General features: G+C 36.5%; 1 protein-coding gene across 2 annotated transcripts in view; it reads left to right on the top strand.

Annotated features, from left to right (window-relative positions):
- LOC135196199 (GATA-binding factor 1-A-like) overlaps window positions 1–22,500 on the top strand; it is a 257,512-nt gene that overhangs the window by 134,849 nt on the left and 100,163 nt on the right. For both annotated transcript variants that reach the window (XM_064222803.1, XM_064222804.1), the window contains exon 5: window positions 14,101–14,226. In XM_064222803.1, coding sequence (XP_064078873.1) covers window positions 14,101–14,226 — 126 coding nt within the window. The remainder of the gene's footprint in view (window positions 1–14,100; window positions 14,227–22,500) is intronic.

Raw genomic sequence — 22,500 nt, 5'->3', positions numbered from 1 at the left:
AAAGAGAGCAAAAGGGCGTATGGTAAAAATATAGATAGGTAAACAGATATACAGACATATACATACGGACACATACTTAAATATATATATATATATATATATATATATATATTATATCTATTATATATATTATATATATATATATATATATATAAACAAAATATACTTTAGTTGGTTCACTTAAGGTAGATTCTTGGATGAGCCGTATACTTACGAGACGTTTGTTTGACGGCCGCTGATTGGCTGGTACCGGGAGGTAGGCAGCTCTCAGCCAATCAGCACCCGCCAAACAAACGTCTCGTAGGCATAGGGTTCACCCAAGAATCTACCTTAAGTGAACCCACTATAGTCGCTTCTTTCCCAAATACAGATACAATCACGATAAACACTATGCTCTCTTAATAACTTCTCAAATTCTTCCCAATTTTTAGGTGCACTTATCACTTCAAAGCTTATGATTCAAATGAAGAACAAAATGCCCCAGAATTTCTTCATTGGGATCTTATGCTGACATTGAGAAATTAAGAAGGTCCTGTGGTTATTACAATTACATACATAAAAACACACATAGATATTAAGCCATAAATTTCTCACGACGGCTCAGTCGTCGTAATCACTATTCTTTCGTTGTTTCCCAACAAGACAGCAGCGTTCGAATGACACTTTTTACTTAGAATTTCCCGTAGATGTGTAGTGGCTTAATATTTGTAAATATTAAAAGTGTCACTGCCAATGTGACAAAAATTCACATACACACACACACACACTTGAAAAATGTACGATGGAAGGAATAAAAACTAAATTAAAATCGCTCACTTTAATGAAAGGTTGTACTTCCATATGAAAGATAACTTCCGACAACTTGTGAGCTGGTTGCTGGTTGGCTTGTTGTTGGAAGAAAGAATTTCCTGTGTCAGAAGTAACTACAAGTATGCTGTCTTCCTTCTTTAATCCTCTCCGTTATTCAAGAAACCCTGAGGATATAAACGAAATTTTATTCTAAATGTATAGGAAAAAATTACTAGATCACCCAGTAACTCAAGCAATAAACTTAATAATAGTTAGCAAAGCTTAGAATTTAAATTTTGAGCCACTGAAGAACACGATTGCTTATTTATTTACCGTCGACGATACTATACGTAACTACCGCTAACCACAACAAACCTAACGACCTGGAAACTTCGACTCCAAAATCAGTATTCCTTAAACAACTTTTAGTTTTCTGTAAAGCAAACCAACTGAAGTGGCTTTGTCTGTCTGTCAGCTTTTCCTGTCCGCCCTCAGATCTTAAAAACTACTGAGGCTAGAGGGCTGCAAATTGGTATGTTGATCATCCTTTCTCCAATCATCAAACATACAAAGTTACAGCACTCTAGCCTCAGTATTTTTTTTTTAAGTTTAAAATTAGCCATGATCGTGCGTCTGGCACCGATATACTTGTCACCAACACAAGCCACCACTGGGCCGTGTCTAAAAGTTTTCAAGCAACACACTTGGGCCACACTGGTGCTCTTTCAATCATATGCAATTTGCTTTATTTTCTCTATTTAAATCCTACCATACATTTTGCATGGGTATCAGTTAATGCTATTATCTTATAATTCTTACCGCCACAGGTATCACCTTTTCTTTTTATAAACTGAGCCTTTCGCACATTAAGAAATAACTTCACGCTATAGTAGCTCAGTGTCACAGCATCTACTTGTCCTTTATCCCTTTAATTCGTCAACATCCCTAATGGCCCTCCTTACATCATTAAAAATTACTTCCGCCAGCACTCCAAAATTCACATGAGCGCTTCCATTTTATTTCTCCTTTATCCTCTTTCCACAGCTATCGTTCAGAATATTCACTCGAGCAACGTTATTGTTACATTTCATTCGTTTGTTAACTTTCTTCACTAGCATTATTCCTTTTAATCCATCCACACACACACAATATATATATATATATATATATATATATATATATATATATATATATATATTATATATCTATATATCAAAGATACTATAGAGTACACAAAGATACTCCAGTTACCCATATGAGCCGTACCACGGCGCTAGTAGGGACAACTGGCAGCTGTAATCAAAATTAAAAAGCATGACGTCATAAATCCCAACCAATGGGAACACGATTTTCCACATGATTGACGATTAGCGTCATTTGTCTGCATACTGTGTTCCGGAAGTATATTTTACTGAAAAATACCTGTTAAAAATGAATATTATAATTGCAATTTATATGAAATACTGTATTCCGTTCGTAGTACTGGGTAGCATCCATGGAGTAAAGAGAAGCTCCTAAATGCAAGGTATCAAGATCAAGCCCAGAATACATGGTGTAAAATAAAAAAAAAATTCTGAACACATTGTATAAAGAGAAAATCTTGAACTCATGGTACAAAAAGAAAATTGTGAATGCATGGTATAGAGAAAAAATCTTGAATGCCTGGATTTTACATTCATGACGTAGGTCCCGACGTTTCATGTGATGTCACTGCCTGGTCCTTGATGACGGCATTAGATTACAGCCGCTTGGTGGCTGTCGTGGTGAGCATCCTCTTATGGTAAAAAATTCGAGTTGAGTATCTTTGTGTACTCTATAGTATCTTTGTTATATATATATATATATATATATATATATATATATATATATATATATATATATATTATATATATATATATATATGCATGTGTGTGCTTTTACATGACCTTAGCTGAAAATGCTCGTGCTCGGTTATTTTTCTTATATCATCTGTCATAGTTAATATTCTTTCCATTGGAAAGGGTAAAAACAAGAATTACATCATAAACTGTCACTTTCACTAAGATATCATCCGCTGATTTGTTTTGTTTTTCCACTGCATGTATGAGCGCGCGCGTGCAACTGATTCTTTGTTTAGATACATTAGCAATCACGGGAAACATAATAGCTCCGACACCTCATTACTGGCAAATTATCAAACAATATCTCTCTCTCTCTCTCTCTCTCTCTCTCTCTCTCTCTCTCTCTCTCTCTCTCTCTCTCTCTCTCATTCTTTCCATCGTGCATTAGATCATTCGGTTTTTAACTTCATGTATACCTTTGCAAGTCGAAGTCTTTCGAGGTTAGTGTTTAAACGAACTGAATCTTCGACATCCGTGCTAACATTTTTATAATCATAAGAATGACTTGGCAAAAATGACCATAGTTGGCATTTACACACTCAGCTCAGCAGTATGGAAGTAAATCAATGGATAAATAAGGAGATAAACGTACTTCTTTTGAACTGATCGGTATAAATATAAAGATCAAGTCCTGTGCAGTGAGATATTATAGGCTTCCTGGGTTTGAATAAATTACCCATAGTTTTAGTAGGTATTTCCAGTCTTTGGTTGAGATCATAGAGAAAAGCAGAGCAGTAAAGAAATGGAAAAAATAATACTAGAGCACACACAAAGGAAAAAGGGAGGGTTGAATGAAAACTTAATCGATGGTAGATCGATGAGGTACATAAACGAGAACAGAGGAAGGAAGGAAAAGGGGATGGAGCTAAAAGAAAAAAAAATAGAAAAAAAAAAACAAAACAAAATTGGCAGGAATGGAAATGAGAACATCATTAAAAAGCTAAAATAAAACCAAAAGCTGGGAATATACAGAACTGAAGACGGCCGAAGAAAACATCTAAATCGGTGGAATATTGTAGAGGAGAAAGGGTATTTAGAAGGAATCGAAATCACGCATTTATTGGATGGACAGCGTGTGCGTGTGTGTACGTGCGCGCATGTGTGTGTGTGTAAGTGTGTTGGTGGGGATGGTGTGACTGATACAATAGGTGCGCTAACGAGGCTATTGAATCGTTTGAGCAGAGGTGTCTACCTTCTGATCGTCGTCCTGTGGGGATGACGCCTGTTCTACAACTACTTTTTCTCTTCTTCTCTTTCTTCTGAATTTTGTCTCGGTGAAGTTTGGGTCTGGGAATTCTTCATTTATGCTTATCCTCTGCGATTTGATATATTTTTCGTAACATCACGTTACTTAGATTATTGTTGCATTGACATGCAATAACTGTCCTAACGTAAGGTTTCTTTAATCATTGTGGTAAAATGATGTATTTAAAGATAACACATAACTTTCTCTATGCTCAGTGTCTGTTTCTTCACTGCTATTAAAAGTATGGTATACGTGATCATGCAATCATCCCAGCGAGCAGTTGTTTCTGTTACTTTAAATGAAAAATGTTCTTAATTCTACTTGTCTCACACTATGTGAGGAGGTGCACAGACATCGGTTTAGGTATGTGGAAAATATTCATTCACTGAAGAAATTTAAAATGTCAATTTATTGTTGTAGAGTTTTTCAGTAGTGATTCGTTCCAAATGACTGTGAACTTTGGGCAAGTCCTGAGAGTGCGGAATGTGCTTGTCATATTTTCTTTAAGATCTTTTTTTCTCATTCTCTTATTCCATTCAGCTGATTTGGCCTTCTAGATTGTTTTTTTATTTACCAGGGTTCCTTTTGTCTTCTTTGTTAACTCCAATATATATATATATATATATATATATATATATATATAATATTATACTATATATAATATATTCTATATATATTATATATACATATAGTATATATATATATATATATATATATATATATATATATATATATATATATAAAGAGAGAGAGAGAGAGAGAGAGAGTCCGCGCGCGCAGATAGCGGCATGCTCATTGAAAGGAATATTCTCTCAAATTAATATTTATTTTTCTTATTGAAGAAAAAAGAGCGAACGTAAATACTGCACATCTCATCACTTTACAAAACTTAATCGTTTTCCTCCAGTTCCCTGTATGGAATGTTGCATGCCCTCTAACCTCGCCCTTAACCTGACGAACCAGACCTCTCCCCCTATGTAATAGAAGGGGTTGTGGGAGATTGGTTGGGGTGGGCGAAGAGGAGGGGCAATGTTTTCGGGAGGGTTCAGTTAATTAGACTTTGCTTAACGACATCCACCATCTTGTCGGGTCGACCGAATCAATACAACACTTGTGATCCAAGACACGTAATCTGACTCTGCCATGACAGTGCCGTGGGAAGAGCGCCCGCCCCCTTTGATGGATACCAGGCAAAGGGGGGTAGGGGGAGTGGAAGCAAAGAAATATCGTGTTAAGGGGATAGAAAGGGGAAGGGGGTCCAAAGGGTGTAGGAATGAGGGGGTGGGAAAGGGGAAAGGGGAAAGGGGAGGCAAATGAAGGGACGACAGAGCGCGCCAGAGGTGCGAAGGTGGAAGGAGAAGGAAGGAGAGAAGGTCGCGTTGGGAGAAATAGCAGAGAAAGGCGAGATCTAGAGAGGGCAAAAATGAGGTGAGGTGAAGGGGAGAAAGAAAGTGAGGGAAAATGAAAATAATTGAAGCAGGGAATTTGTAGAGGAAGGGATCCAAAGGACGTAGGAGGGGGTGGGGGAGACGGTTCAACACTTCCTCTGCTGCATTGCTAGTGTTGACGATTGTGGGAATCAATGATAATCTCACAACAGGACATCTACGAGGGCGTGTGTGAATGTTTGAGGGTGACGCTGAGGATTGATTTGAGGGCTCCGTGAATCAAGATCGTTAGGGCTTACTCAAATTAGATAAGAGTTCCCACACTATACATCTGCAATAGCAACAGTTCTGACAGTTAATCAGTACCAGAAGAAACACTGCAATATTCATTAACTAAACCAACTAGACCCCCATCTTCAAGGATATAAAATGAGAGAGAGAGAGAGAGAGAGAGAGAGAGAGAGAGAGAGAGAGAGAGAGAGAGAGAGAGAGAGAGAGAGATTTACCTCATGAATTTAATGAATAATCTGTATGAAAATGTGGAAATATTGCAAAACAAATCAATTATTAGTTTAATTCATTTGAACGTCATGAACTCTAAAACTTATAAATTGCTTTTATAATATGTTTCAAATTTTCATACAGATTAATTGTTAAATCTAAAAGTAAATTCTCTCTCTCTCTCTCTCTCTCTTCTCTCTCTCTCTCTCTCTCTCTCTCTCTCTCTCTCTCCTTTAATCTTCCAGAATGGGATGTGCTTATTGTAGTTAATGATTTTTTTGCAATGTTTCTTGTCTCACTGATTACTTTGAAAAATTATTTCTATTGCAAATTCATAATGACAGAAATCTTAACCAGTGCAACGAGATATTTACAAAGAAATTAGGAATGTGAAGTGTAAGGGTACCTCAGTTTTACGTAAATTCTTTTCGTCCTTGGATATTGCAACTTTATTTTAAAATCGTTCAATAATTATTTGTGGACATGTGTCATAAAACGCTCGAGGAGTAACTAAAAACTTACATTTAGTGACGACAAATCCGCACATTCAGATTTTTACTAAATCCTTACAAACTATTGGATTGATTTTTACCACTGTAATTTATAAGAATAACGTTAAGTATTAATGTCATTGATTCTATAAAACGTATTGCTTATCCACGTAATTTTCAGTTTGTAACATTGAATAGCACAGAAAATTTATGTTTATTCATTAAGCTACAAATGTCGTTTAAGATCCATTGACGCTACTTCGGGAATATCCCCGAAGGGTAATTATAACCGAAGTGAAATTTTTAAGCGATGAATAAAATAGTACTGAAGTGTCTCATTCCATTTATCACTTAAAAATTCCCTTTCGGTGGTTACCGTCGACTGGATTCGTTGGAAAGGTACTGCGTCGAGTGTTCGAGACACCTCAGTACCATTCCAATTATCATTTAAAAATTCACATTCGGTGATAATTCCCCTTTCGGGAATATTCCCGAAGCAGCGTCAATTGGATCTTAAACGACATTTGTAGCTTAATTATTGTATATAGATCACGGAGATAAAAATTCTCATATATATATATATATATATATATATATATATATATATATATATATATATATATATATATATATATATATATATATATACTATATATATATATATATATATATATATATATAATATATATATATATATATATATATATATATATGTATATATATATATATATATTATATATATATATATATATATATATATATATATATATAGTTATAGTTATATATATATGTGTGTGTGTGTGTGTGTGTGTATGTGTGTATGTGAGTACAACAATCCTTTCTCATAACATATCAGAACAGACATATTTCGCCAACCAGAGATCCGAGGGACAATAATCAGCAAACCATTTTAACGAGATGGGGACAGGCATTGATGGGAGGAATAATGTGCGCAATTATGATATTCAAATTGAATCCCTCTCCCCTGCCTGAGGGCTTTGCATGAGTGACGTGGCGGAGATGAGTGTGGTAATAACGACGTGCTACTCAATTACCTGTGAATTTAGGTAATGATGATCCCCTGCGACAGGTGAGATGTCCGTTTTCCATTAGCTTTGTGGAGGGACAGTTTTTGTACGAAGGACAACAGCTATCTCTGTTGGAGGATTAAGTTGAAACTTTTGCTACTAGTAGCTACTGTGACCACCGCCATTATTTCTTGTCTCTCGTTCTGTTACTCCGGATCATTTCTTCGTAACCATATGGCAGTTTCTCTCTCTCTCTCTCTCTCTCTCTCTCTCTCTCTCTCTCTCTCTCTCTCTCTCTCTCTCATAGTTTTTTCTTCGTGAATGTAAGTTTGAAGATTTTTAGCTCACAGCATAGGAAGGACATATAAAAGAATTCAATTAGATATAGAAAACGGACTCTGTAAGACAACCATGCTCGATTTATTCCAACTGGATATGATCTTTTGCTATATCTGGTAAGGAAGATATCACACCTTACGTGACTTAAGTCATTATCATAATCATATCCTGACCTTTCCTTCCAAGCCATGAAAACTACGATCAATTAATAAACATCATTTCTTGCTACTAAACCTTCGTGATTTTGCGAGCGAAGTGAGAGTCCCTTTCTCCTCACAATCATGGTATAATAATACGGACTGATTATAACATCAAAAAGCATTGCTGGCGTTGTGCTAACGTATTCTAAAAGATAGTAATAGACGCTTGGAACTAGCTTTTTTTCTGAAACCTTGTATTCTTCATCATTCCTATTCTCGTAGAGTCTATCAAATAGAAGTTAACATTGACCTATCAGAAGTCATCTAAATATAATTCTTCAAGACCAAGATTATAACAGGTTAATTAAAATAGTCCTTAGTCAAACACCAGGAGCGTTTGGAGACCACACACCTCCATAAGTCAGAACAATCCGCTCACTCGAAGGTGCCATCTTTCAAAAAGCTAAACTCCCATCCCTCCCAAAGTCTTGTTACCAGTCATTGTGGTCACCTTTGGTCATTCTCCCCAAGCTTCCACACATAACAAACTAACAATCAAACGAAACCGGACTCGAATCATATAGCCTCTTTGTCGGAGATATTAGTATATAAAGATAATAAAGTCTAAAGACACCAAAATTAGGATGATTTGCCTCTCAGAAAGCCTTTACATCGCAAATTATCATTAAGAATGTTGATTTTTTTCAACACTGGTACTAATTATTTCAGGACACATACCGCTGTTTCAACTGTTGTTTAAAACCAAACAACTCAGGAAGATCTGAAAACTCCACTATGCTGTATTCCTGGCTAGGATTAAAAAATGTAGAATGGCAATGATGCTCTACCACCGTCGTATTGATCTTTATGTTTTCATAATCTGGATGTTCAAGTTGTTTTGTTCTATTTTATTGTTATTCCCTTGTCAGCCTTTACTCAATATCTTGGCTAATTTATCGTGGTCCTCCCTTTTCCTCTCCCTCATCAGCTGGAATACATAGCTGGTCCAGCGCCGGCGGCTGGTAACATTTCACGAGTTCTATTCTCCATGATCGCCCAAGTGGAAGACCATCTATAGAAACACTTGCCCTAACACGAAATAGACGATCTAGTTCTCTCTCCCTTTCTCTCTATTCGTCCTTACAAATGACACCACTTCTCTCTCTCTCTCTCTCTCTCTCAAGTTATGCTATAACAAAGGTATCACCCCTTTTGAGCATAAAAAATAAAAGTATTTAAGGCATTTATGACAAATCTTCAACCTTTGTCGTGATTAAGAAAACGTGAAGTGAGTTTAACATTATGTATGTGACTAAATCGGTTATAGAACAATTGATTCATATTAACAAGGACGGAACCATGAAACGGAAACTGATCAATGTTGAACGAACTCTTCCTGGAGCCTTAAAAATTGGAATTCAGAAAAGTTAATGATTAATTGTCTATATTGTAGTAAGTGAGAAGAGCCGTTTGAAGACCTTTATCCTCAGATTTATTAGTCGTCTCAAGTTTCTCTTAAAGTGTCGTCTGACGATAGTTGAAATGAAAATTGTTTATACAAGGATGGCACTATTTATTTAGGAACATAGCTGATACTTTTATCATCAATGAATAGAAAGTTTGATGAATATATACATTTCCAGACACACTCTCTCTCACAAATTCAAGTACACATACGTATACATTTCTTTGAAAAGAAATTATATCATTTTCAAATGACCGGAATCGTCTCTGTTTCTTTAATGGACACTATCAATAGCGAAAAGACTATTATGGTTCACAAAAGTGTCACAACATAAGTGATAATTGCCTACCACTCTCATGTGACCCTAAAACGATTCAGAAATACTTCTAGAGTTAAATACAATGGCGGATTGATAGAACTAGGCGGTGAATTGGTGAACTAAAATTGTTGACGTCATCATTCAGAGAATTTGATGGACTGAGGTAGACTAGCGTCGCAACAACTATGTTTATAGACGTCGATGTGGTAACATCATTGGTCATAAAACACACACACGCGAACACACACGTATATATGTGTGTGTGTGTGTGTGTGTGCTAGCGCGCGCGAACACATCCTCCGTGTGTGCTTGTTTGTGTGAGAGAGAGAGAGAGAGAGAGAGAGAGAGAGAGAGAGAGAGAGAGAGTTCCACCTAATTGGGCTACTATAGATGACAGCAGGCGTATGGTGAGCAATCCTACCCGCAAAGACGACATTACCTTTTTAGATACTGAAACGTCAGGGACGATTTAAAACGCCTTTCTTTTTTTATTTTTTTTATCTTTCATCACTCGATTAGATACATTCAAAGATTCTCAGTATTATCTTTGAATAAAGTATATGATCCTTTGGCACGGTACAGATTATGAAACCATGTGACGAAACTAAAAAAAGAAAAAAAGCCATATTTCATTATTAAATGTAGGCACTATAATTTCATGAAAGCTCTGTTTAGACGACTATGATTGCCTATCCTCATGTCCGTTACTTTCTCTCTCTGTCTCTCTCTGTCTGTCTGTCTGTCTCTCTCTCTCTCTCTCTCCCCTTTTCCTATCGACATGTCCCCTCGCATCCTTTGCCCTCATCAAACCGCGATGATGTGTGATGGTGGGTGGAGATGGATAAATGATATTCATGGGAAAGCCCTGGAACAAAACTGCCAACCAGTTACTGGGACACGGATCCCTGGATGCTCCACGGTGGGAGAATGTCGGCCAAAGGGTGGTAACACGACCGACAGAGTTAATAACATACAAATGAGGCGTCAATTGCTACAAGAGCGGGAGAAGGAGCGAGAGAGAAATGTTGACGGAATGGATGTACATTATTATGCTACGCAGCAGATCTGAACATTAAGGTGATGTTTGAGGAGCAAGTACCAAACTGACACACAGATAGTACAGGAAATAAACATAATAACGCAGAGCTATACTTCAATCACCTTTGAGCAAATCTAAACTTAACGCTAACCCTTTCACGTGGCGAAACTGAATAAGGTTATATCAAAATCTGTGGCTTGCTCAATCCCAAAGAAAACTATTAAAATTTGACTAATAATCAACCTTAAACTTAGACGAAGATAAACTGACCAGGTTCAGTATGTGGAGACAAAATAGCAACCATCTGATTTTCCTGAACATTGCTGAAACTTGCCAAGAAGCAAGTAAGTTTATAGATTTGCTAAGAAAAAACACAGATATCTAAAGAACAAAAGCAAACTCGCCAAGTTTATTTGCTACACAAGGCTTTTGAGGCAGCGTAGTCTTTAGCTGGTGTTTCACTCTCCAAACGCCACATTTGCTATTTTTTCAAGGGACATTTAATAAATGCAATATGACTTTGGTAGTTGAGATACAGATAATCTAGATGAAGTTTAATCATTATTTTCCCAAAGATGTCCATGGTCCTTTCTTACGAGCTCAGTTATATTTCATCAGTATTTTCCTGAATAATACACTCCCATATGCCACAGGTTTGTTGTACATGCGATTGTCCATTGCATATATCCGAATAGAGGGAGAATTGGCTTTAAATGAAAAGTAAATGTATTACTTTGGTTATTATAAAATTCACTACAATGTCTGTAATTTGAGTTCTTTCTGAATTGCTGGAAATTTAAGCAAATTTTAATTTTAAGTGTATTCATCTATACTCTTGCTTACTGATAGCCATATGTCTGAAAGTAACGGTGATGTAATTTGAAATAACCATGACAAAAGTGAGTCCAGGCTGCTCAAATTGATGTTAGAACCTTTGGTTTAAAAACTAGAGTCTGAAAATTAGATATTTCGGTGACTATAACACTATCTTGTCTAGTCATCCACAGGATAGTGTTCTGGGTTCTTTGTTGTTTTTAGCAAAATAATATGATGGCATGTTGGTTGATGCAGTTATAAACCAGACTCCAATCCAACCCAAAACGAAAATATTGTTTGCTTTAAATGAAAACTTGAACAGATCAGTATGATGATGCACTCAGTTGGGCTAAAATGCAGAATCGCGGCACTAAGATTTCTCAATTCAAAATATGTGAGGATGTACCTTGGTAGCTGCTGCTTCTAACTTTCCTTTTCTCAGTAGAAATATGTTATCGAATGCCACCCGAACACGAATTATTGTTGATTTAATTATTACGATGTCCGCAAAAATAATGATATTATTCCATTGGGCCAGTTTAAATACCAAAAGGAAGGACGTCTTCACTCCTATGTTGTAAGACAGCCACCAGAATGTCCAAACAGTCATCTGTTATCTACAAGAACAGATATCTACAAACATTATCAGACTAAACACCAAGCATGTCTAGACAGTCCTGCAGCAATAATGACAGTAGAGACTGCCAGATGATGCTTCCACCTACCATAGATTAAGACTCATAGAATTCTTATGCATTCAGCAACCATATACTTCAACGAATAGAAAAGGAAGATATCCACTCGCACCCTTGATCATCTAAAAGGAGTTATCCTTTAAATCGAGAACTCTTGGCATCAGTACCAACACCAAGTGCTCACCCACCGAGAATAACCATCAAACAAGATAACAGCAACTTCAACTCTTCATCCTAGCAGATGGCCAGCCACAGATATCATCTTTGCTTTTCGCCTGACCATAAGAGATTCATAGAGAAGGGAAATTGGCAACAAGATCTAGATAATTAGCAATCTCAATCCCAACCAGCACTCCAGCCCCATCCCCACCACAGACACTACATTAGAGCTCGCAAATACAAATATTGATTTACCTCCAAATGTACTACAAAGATTAGCAAAAACCTTGTAGACTTAAGAGATCATTTGAAACAAATAATGAGCCGAACGAATTTTGGAAATTTGTGCAGAATTTACTAGAAGAAGAAGATGGAAGACTACCGGTATATTTTTCATTCATTTCATCGAAACTAAGATTGACATGAACTAAATTAGACATAAAAGGACGAAGACAATACACGAGAAGCAAAGGAGTTCATTTAACTAAGCCAGGAGGTTCAAGAACATATGCCTTGATATTTGCATATTTGTTAATACGCTTATCTCATCTTTTTTTCCGCGAAATTAACTTTATTCTCTCTCTCTCTCTCTCTCTCTCTCTCTCTCTCTCTCTCTCTCTCTCTCTCTCTCTCTCTCGTAATCAAGGTTGCTGTGGGTAGCTATCCCTGTCTCCGTGGCTTCATAAAAATAGAAGTCCTTTCCCACAAGCGATTAAGAATGACACAGGTGCTTAGATATTCCCTTGAATCAGTCAGTCACAAAAGACAACATTTTCAAATAATATGGAGAAAAGTGGAAGACAACCCTTTACTATGTCCACTTCAAAGGCGTTCTATCGTTGAAATTTTTCTCTGCAACTACCATTGGCTGTATGTGTAAAAAAAAAAAAAAAAAAAAAAACTTGGAGAATAGTTTCGTTTCTTGCCTTACAGTGCTATTCTTATAACAATTATTCTTTTTCTATAACTTGTGATTACCTAATCTCCTCTATAACCTGTTTATTTTTCTGTATTTTGTGATTATCTAAGTACAAACATATTGAAACACGTGCGTGTTGTGTGACTACTATGGATGTCTCAAGCTAGATATATTAATTCATTTCCACATATAAAAGAAGTGCTTCCAAACATACCAAAGTGGGAACGATGAACAGAGACCCATAACGAATAAGGTGTCATCAACAGAAGGTTGAGTGCCAAGTATTTTCAGTATGTTTGTCTGTGCGTGTATGTGTGTGTGTGTGTGTGTGTGAGAGAGAGAGAGAGAGAGAGAGAGAGAGAGAGCGTTTGTTGATTTGACTATCTAGATAACATTCTTCTCCTTAGAGACGGGGGAGAGGGGTTAGGGCAAGAAGCCATGACTGGGGGTAGCGCGTTCGTTCTCGTGATGGCAATACTGCACCAGATTTCTTGAGACTTTTACCTTAGCCAGCGCGTCCACCACACTCGACATGCTTTCGCATATTTGAATGCAGGCAATGATTGTTTACTTGAAGTGCTATTTTATTAAACATAATTATGGGACTTATGATAACGACGATAATTCATAACTAACTTCACTTTCTGGATTTAGAGTCTGTCGACGGTCCTCGACATGATGTCGGGAAATGAAGAGTATATCATCAAGCAAGTCAAGCATACACAGTTTATTTAGGGATAGTTACGATTTCTATCTAGCAAGTTTGCATTTTATTCATTTAATTAATAAAAATATACAGAGCAGCGATATCTCTCGCTAGCACTTATATTCTATAAGTGAAGAGACAGAACGCCATAAGAGTATGTTGTCGCTTTCTCTCCGGCAGTCGGCCCAGCGGAGGGCGGGAACCAGCTGTGCCAACTGCAAGACTTCCACCACCACCTTGTGGAGGCGCAACCCAAATGGAGAACCTGTCTGCAATGCTTGCGGACTCTACTACAAACTTCACAACGTAAGTACAATTTTTCAATTCATTTACGGAACAAAACCTATTCTACAAGCTCTATTAACAAAAGTAAACGATGTAAATACCTTCTACAACTGACTTTTTACAAAAGCAGACTGCATTAAAATTTGTTTCTCATTTTTTTTAAAGCGGTATCAGATACACTGGTTTTCTGGTAATTTTTAGCATCTTGCCGTCAAGTAGCCAGTATTTATAAAGATATACATTTAATAAGAAAACTGAAGACCCATACATTCATCAAAGTCGTATTAACCAAACATGAGCTTCCGTAAGAACATGCCATTATTATCGATTACCTTACCCAAAGTCTGATGACAGCAAGTTTTTATATGCTGATAAACTTCCTCACGTAACAGCGCCTCACATAGAAAACTTACTGTAGTAGATTTTACCTGTATATATATATTATATATATATATATATATATATATATATATATATATATATATATATATATATATATGTGTGTGTGTGTGTGTGTGTGTGTGTGTGTGTGTGTGAGTGTGTGTGTGTGTGATACGCATCCTGTTTTAGCAGAAGAATTAATGTACATATACATACATATACATATATATATATATATATATATATATATGTACATATATATATATATATATATATATATATATATATATATACATATATAAATATATATATATGCGTGTGGGTGTAGCTGTATCAGGGCCAATGCCCTCATAACTTCTCGAATTCTTCGCGCTTTTTGGATACGCTTGTCACTACAAAGCCTTTGGATCCAAATGCGAGAAATATGGGCGAGTGTGTATGCGTGTGTGTATGCGTGTGTGTGTGTGTGTGTACATATATGATGTGTATAACTTCGTCAGGAAACTGCATTCTTATCTTGAAAATAGGCCAAAAATCTTACCAGTATCTTTATTTCCCCTTCTTATCAATATAATCAATTTGCCAAAGGCACTGCATCTTCCATCATTTACCGTATTCAAAATTGTACCTAATTCTCTCTTTCTAACCCCCTGGAATCCTCTTTTCCTTAAGATCACTAGCATGACGTCCGCCGAGTGAATCCTTTTTTTCTTATCTTAATGATATTTGACCTACTCCTTGGCGGGACGTCGGAGAATCATTTCCGTTACTTCTACCATCCCTAATATATCTTCGCTTAACTTGCCCATATATCGCTGTCGAGGAAGCAGCACCTGCTGACTTGCACTGCCCCCCCCCCCCATCTATTGTGGTGACTTCTAATCTGGCTCGTCTATTATTGGTTTAGTAGAGGGAGTCAACTTTCCATTACCCTCCGTCGCCTCGAATTCCACTTTATTCATACATCCCCTTCGATCGTGAACTCCTGCCTAAATGGTTAGTTAACAAGGAGCCAAAAAGTTCTTTAGTTGCGGACAGGATCAGGATACTTGATTTTTTCTTAGCATAACGGAGGAGTGAACAGCAACAGAAGGTTATACTAATGATATGGCCTAAGCAACGAGGCGTTATACGAGATGTGGGCTATACGGGTGCGACCAAGGTCCTTTAAATATATTTAAAGGACCTTGGCTGCGACCTGCCTCCCCTTACGTAGGTAAAATCTAGGAAAAAGGCTCATAAAACATGAGCACGCTGAGTTGGTGTTATAATGACGGAAGATTCCAGTAATGGGTCAGATGACCCACAAGAGAAGATTCAATAACTCCGTTCAGTTAGTAACAGCATGAGCGAAACCTCAGTAGTAATTCTCTATATGGTGTTAAGTGTAAATACATTCAATAAATATCTGAAATATGAATACAGAGAATGGATAGGAAGAATAAAGAAACTTCTTTAAAAAAGCGTGAAGAAATGCTGATAAAGAAAATTGCAATCACAATAGAAGAACAAAAGTTAATGGTTGTTGATCTTATAAAGGTAGACTGACTTTTCTTAAGATGAGGTTTCTTTGAGCCTATGAAAAACGGTGCTGAGGTAGTAAAAATAATAAATGGGGGATCCATATTCAGACAAACCAATAAGGGGTTAATAAGTCGATGGCTAACACCTTATTTTCTTATAAAATTGATCTCTTCTGAAGAAGAATAAAGCTGAACTAGCTCCGTCAATATTTTGTAAATTTATTTCGTAGTGTTTACTCTACCAGCCAATATCATAGCTTCTTCATGAGTTAATGTAGAATATTTCATTTAATTTATTGAAAAAAAATGATGCTGGCTGTATTAAAAATCAAAATGATTCACTTCGGATATTTCAAAGAATCAACGCTTGCTGCTGATGCATGAAAGCATTAAAACAATGCTGTCAGATTGCAGCACTGGAAAATAAGCGTTAATACACGCGAAAACACACAATATATATAAGCATTATCTGCTTAATGTTATGATTATTTCCTATTTTTTCCTAAATTTATAGTGACCCAAACACAAACAAGGTCACATAAACAAGCACACATACACTCACTCACTAACACATTCTCAATCGAACAATTTAATCATCATTTAACTGCAAAAGGAATCTATTTTTGTCACGAACCAACATTGTTATCTTTGCTATTGCATCTTCAGTCTGATATCAACAATATCTTTGGTCTTATAGGTTACTGATAATATAGGTTACTGTATCAGTAATATAGGTTACTGATACAATGGGTATAATAACTATAAGCTTAATTCTTATTGCCAAACAAAAAATGCGAGTTATCCAGCTGAACCTCATTTACCTTACGATACCTATCGGAAAGGCATAACAAAATTGTTTGCCTGAAAATAACGTTGTCCATCAGTTCACATGCGTGCTAGCACGCCTTCATTTTCCTCCGCGACCTAAAACACAACCAAAATAGAGACGCGGAAACGAAACGCGATATTCCGTCCTTTGAAAATATTGATTCTATCGCTGCTGAAGTTTTCCTTTTCGATTGTTCTTCCTTTTCACGAAAGCATCCGACTGACCGTCCAAAATCTCCAAATCCGCTGACCAGCTCATCTCCTTCGGCGAGCATCCTGTGAGATGAAATGCTCTGATGCTGAGAGATAATTCTAAGCCTCTACGCTGGCAGCACTGTCCCATTCAAGTGCGTAATCTGTGAGCATATTCGGACATCCATCTCTGTATCGAATATCCTCCATCGGCTCAAAATACCCTCCTGTTCGACCCGACCAGGCTTTCAGTCACTGCACAGAATAGGTCTGGATTTCCAGCTGTGATGGAAGAAAGGATGTGATGTGGCTTCCAGAGAAGCTCCGGTGTATTAGCCAAAGAAGGCTATCAGGTCCAAATTTGATACCTGCATACAATCGTTCCCTTTCATCTTTCTTTTTTACTATTTTTCTTTAAATACTACGTGGAGTTTGATTAATATATATTGTAAAGATGTGAAACTCAGTAATTAAACAATGTTATTTTTCTCTTTTCTGACTTTAAACGGAACTGTAAAAATGACGTGTATATTTACAGATCATAGATAAATTTATGGAGTATTCTTTTTTATATAAGTAGATATACTTGTAATGACGAAAAAAAAAGAAAAAATAAGGTATATTTCCAAACAACGTTTCCTAGTGTGGACAGACCTTCACACGCCAACTTTTGATATATTATATATATATATATATATTATATTATATATATATATATATATATATATATATATAATGTGTGTGTGTGTGTGTGTGTGTGTATGTAGCAAAGGTTGACGTATGGAATCCTGTCCACATTAGGAAATATTGTTTGGAAACAAGACTTATTTTCCCTTTTTTCGTCATTACAAATCTAATAATCTAAAACAAACCATAAATTTATTTATCTGTACATGTCGACCTGTGCTAGAAGTTCAATACAAATGAATTAAACGTCACGTAGTATTTAAAAAAATAAAAACAAAAACGAAAAAACATACAAGGGAGCGATAGAGAGAATAATTTGAAATAAAACTTCCTTCGTTTTTTGTATGCAGATATCAAATATATATATATATATATATATATATATATATATATATATATATATATATATATATATATATATATATATATATATATATATATATATATATATATACGTATATATATATATATATATATATATATATATATATATATATATATATTTATATATACACATGAGTGTGTGTGTGTGTGTGTGTGTGTGTGTGTATGTTCATGTGTATGGGTGTGTTTATGTAGGGATAGTCAGATTTACGCAAATTAATCTACCTATGATAACCACATAACTATATGAGCTTCGAGGACTCACAAAGTGAAACTATCAACCTGACATCCAATTGAAAGTGAGTAGAATAAAAGTGAAAATAAATCAGTAGGAGTCAGTCAGGCAGCAAGATGAAGGAAAGGAAAAAGCCCAGAAAGTGTTCCTCCCTGATCGCACATCTTGCGATATTTTAGCAACCAATTAACTTCTTAGCCATCGCCTATTAGCTTCAGCCATCTAGCGGTGTCACAGCTCGTATTATCGCCCTCACTCGCATGTAATTTGACGAAGCATCGTACATTAAAATCAAGGGAGCTCTGGGAGGGGGAATATCTGCCTTAATTCCCCTCGTGCCCAAGGGCCAAAATTCCTGGCACTCGCCATCAACTTTCACCTTTAAGAGCCACCACGGCTTAGGCTCGTGTCAACACCAGCGAAGAGCTGGAGAGGCACGCGCGATGCCTACTGATATGAGCTGATAAGGCCTGATAAGGTCCTGATAGTGAGTGATGATAAGGGGGCCGGGAGAACCAGATAAGTTGCGATGGTGGTTTAGCAGGAAGCCCAAAGGATGTAGGAAGACCAAGGCTTGTTTTTCATCCACATTTTTTGCTCTCTATCTCTAGTTTCATCAACAAATCTATCTCCATCTTATTACACTTCTAAATTTACTTTAAGAGATTTATGCTGCTGACTCACCCACCAAGAGTATGCTATAAAAATCTCAAGATGCACCGGGTTTTAGTATAAAGAATTGTCGGGGCACGATCCACGAAAAAACGTGAACGAGCTTCGTACTGAACTCCTGCCCATTTTCAGGTGGTATTTTACATATGCCAAGAGTATATGAAGTGCTTTTCTTCTGGTCCATTTATTAAAATAATGCAAATTAGGGATGACACCGGTAGTTTATATATATATATATATATATAATATATATATATATATATATATATGTATATATAGATAATAATTATATATATATATATATATATATCTGTGTGTGTATGTGTAATTTTTATTTAAGTTGAAGGAACATTTTTAATTTAATTAAACCGTCAGCAAGTGACTGCATGTGCCATTCAAGTTTCAAAATCCTTTGGAATAAAATCCTTCTGGATGTTCCATCTACTTTGGCCAAAACCTCTCTTAATTAATACACGTTTGATGTAATTTTTTTGCAAAAAATCACTGTTATTGATATCAATAACTGAATTTCTTTGTATCTAACACCAAAGCAAAGCCCACCCCCTCTTTCCTATTTCCGATCAATCAAAACCTCCCGTCTGGGAAACAACTGTCTCTCCGGCCTCCTCTTAAAATGGATACGATTTTTTAAGAAACTATTGATAAGAAAATTTCAACTCTATATAACAGATACGAAAATACAGAGAAAATTATGACAATTTTACGGTTATTGAATGCGTTTGCAACCTATACATTAATTAATGGGCTAATTTACACATGATATCTTACAGAATAAAGATACTTCACTACTTGATGATATAAGTGAACATTAATTTCAATAATATGCATTTTTCTAAAGTGGCGTAAATCAGGAAGCAGAAACAATGGCAACTGTTGTTCACAGGATAAAAATCAAATTGTTTAATTTCTTAAATAAAGAGTGTATGTAACTTAAGCACTTGATACCAAAAAAAACAGTACCAGTTGCACACATTTCCTAAATAAGAAAGCAGCATTAACTTTCCCTTTGTTTCCATTTGAAATCACAGAATATTAACAGATTCGCATTTGACAAACCGTATAATCTGCGATGAAGAGTAATAAATGATGTATAGTGTGTACAAAAAGTTGTATTCAGATCCTTGGATTAGCTTTTTAGTTTTCTGTTAAAGAGAACTATTGAGATGGCTATTTGTCTGTCCGTCTGCACTTTTTCTGTCCGCCGTCAGATCTTAAAAACTACTGAGGCTAGAGGGCTGCAAATTGGTATGTTGATCATCCACCCTCCAATCATGAAACATACCAAATTGCAGCCATCTAAACTCAGTAGGTTTTATTTTGTGTAAGGTTAAAATTAGCCATAATCGTACGTATGACAACTGTATAGGACAGGGCACCACCGGGCCACGGCTGAAAGTTTCACAGGCCGCAGTTCATACAGCATTATACCGAGGCCACCGAAAGATAGATCAATTTTCGGTGTTAATAATACGTTATGTACAGAAAACTAGATTGCGCTTAAAGACACTTCTTCGCATTTTTTATTTGATATATATTGGAGTTAAAGACCAAAATGGTTCAAGATATCCAAGTATGTCATAAATTGGTCTCTTTCTTCCTCAAAACTGCTAAAGCTTTACGATAGTGGATGACACAAGGAAATGAGGGCAGTGTCTGTTTGTCCATTCAAAACTTCTCTCGAATCATCATGCTTCCTCTAACCAGTGAGAAAGAATTTACCATTTCGAGTGGCTGCTTATCCTGACTTCAGGAATGTAGCGAAGAGGATGTTTGTCTGGAATCCGTGGATGTAGCCTTGCCACGCACCCGGATGTTAAAGGAATGGAACTCTCTCTCTCTCTCTCTCTCTCTCTCTCTCTCTCTCTCGCTCTCCTTCTCCTCCCAGTGACCCCCCAAACCTTCAGGCCGCCTCCTCTCTCTCTCTCTTCCTCTCTCTCTCTAAATAAATAAATAAATAAATAAATAAATAAATAAATAAATAAATAAATAAAAGGAAATGCTTAAAACCTGTTTTCCGCTTAAGGAGGAACTTTCTTTCCATGAACTTCAAAAACACGACCTTGACAACGAATCATTTACTCTGTTCACTGTAAAAACTATTTTGTGCTTCATCTACTTTGGTTCATCGATTCTTCAGATATTTATCATGGTTATCATGTTAACCTTCCGTTTATTTCTTTTCGTTATATGTAGAAGACTGAGAGAGAGAGAGAGAGAGAGAGAGAGAGAGATAGATGAGAGAGAGAGAGAGAGAGAGAGAGGTCGGGATTGACTGATTGTTATAATGCCATAAACCTAGCGCACCAAAGGTCTTCAAAGCCAAGGGAGGGGAGCGGAGAGAGAGAGAGAGAGAGAGAGAGAGAGAGAGAGAGAGAGAGAGAGAGAGAGAGAGAGAAAAAAGAGAGAGAGAGAGAGAGATGGATATACTCTACTGACAGATTAAACATTATAAAGTAGAGTCAAAATTGCAAGGATCCATAAGGCGGAGACAGACAGGCACACACATTGACTGACTGACTTCTGTAAGCTAACGTAACAACAATGGTCCTGAGCGTAGAGAGTGCAAGAGATTGAGTGACTGACTGACTGACTGCCGTTAACTATACAATGCACACACATACACACACACACATACAGAGAGAGAGAGAGAGAGGAGGAGAGAGAGAGGTGAGGAGAGAGCGAGAGATTTTGCTGAATGAGGTGAGGGAGATGTGGGTACGCGGGGGCCTGAGAGAGAGGCGACGGAGGGAGGAACCCCCGATGGAGAGAGAGACGACGAGACGGCGAGAGAGAGAGAGAGAGAGAGAGATAATGGCTAAAGTAATTCACGAAGGAATTGAAGGCAAAAATAGCAAAAAACTACCAAAGCTGTTAGAGAAATCAATCCGGATATTTGGCTTATGGCTGTTTTGTTCTGCATTCTGGTAATGTACCGAGGTTAGGCCTGTCTTTTTAAGCATCAGTTAGGCCTTCTGGTCCTTCACAAAACTCAGATTTAGTGGAAATATAGATTCGCTTTGGAAGATGGCCCATAGACGGTATGCTTTTATTTTATGGCATTTTTATAAATTAGTAGGAAACGAGAAATAACCCATATGCATTAGTTAAGTAATTACTTATGCGTATTTTTCATTTATTTATTATTTTTTTTTTTTTTTGTAAGTTAGCCTTAAGGAAAATAATCATACATAACACAAAGTCTAAATAATACCATATTGTTCGTACCCTATACCTATATTTTCCAGCAAACATAAGAATCTTCGAACATGTAAAAATTGCTAATAACGGTAATAATCTAGCTCTGAGGTTTAACAAAAATACAATAATGTTCTTTTGATGTCTTCATTTTTTTCCGTTCTGAAAAACTTCATT

The sequence above is a fragment of the Macrobrachium nipponense genome, chromosome 17 (genome assembly GCF_015104395.2).
Source record: "Macrobrachium nipponense isolate FS-2020 chromosome 17, ASM1510439v2, whole genome shotgun sequence".
NCBI classification, from domain to species: Eukaryota; Metazoa; Arthropoda; class Malacostraca; order Decapoda; family Palaemonidae; genus Macrobrachium; species Macrobrachium nipponense.
The sequence above is the reverse complement of the archived record's forward strand: the minus strand, read 5'-3'. Positions and strand labels throughout refer to the sequence as shown.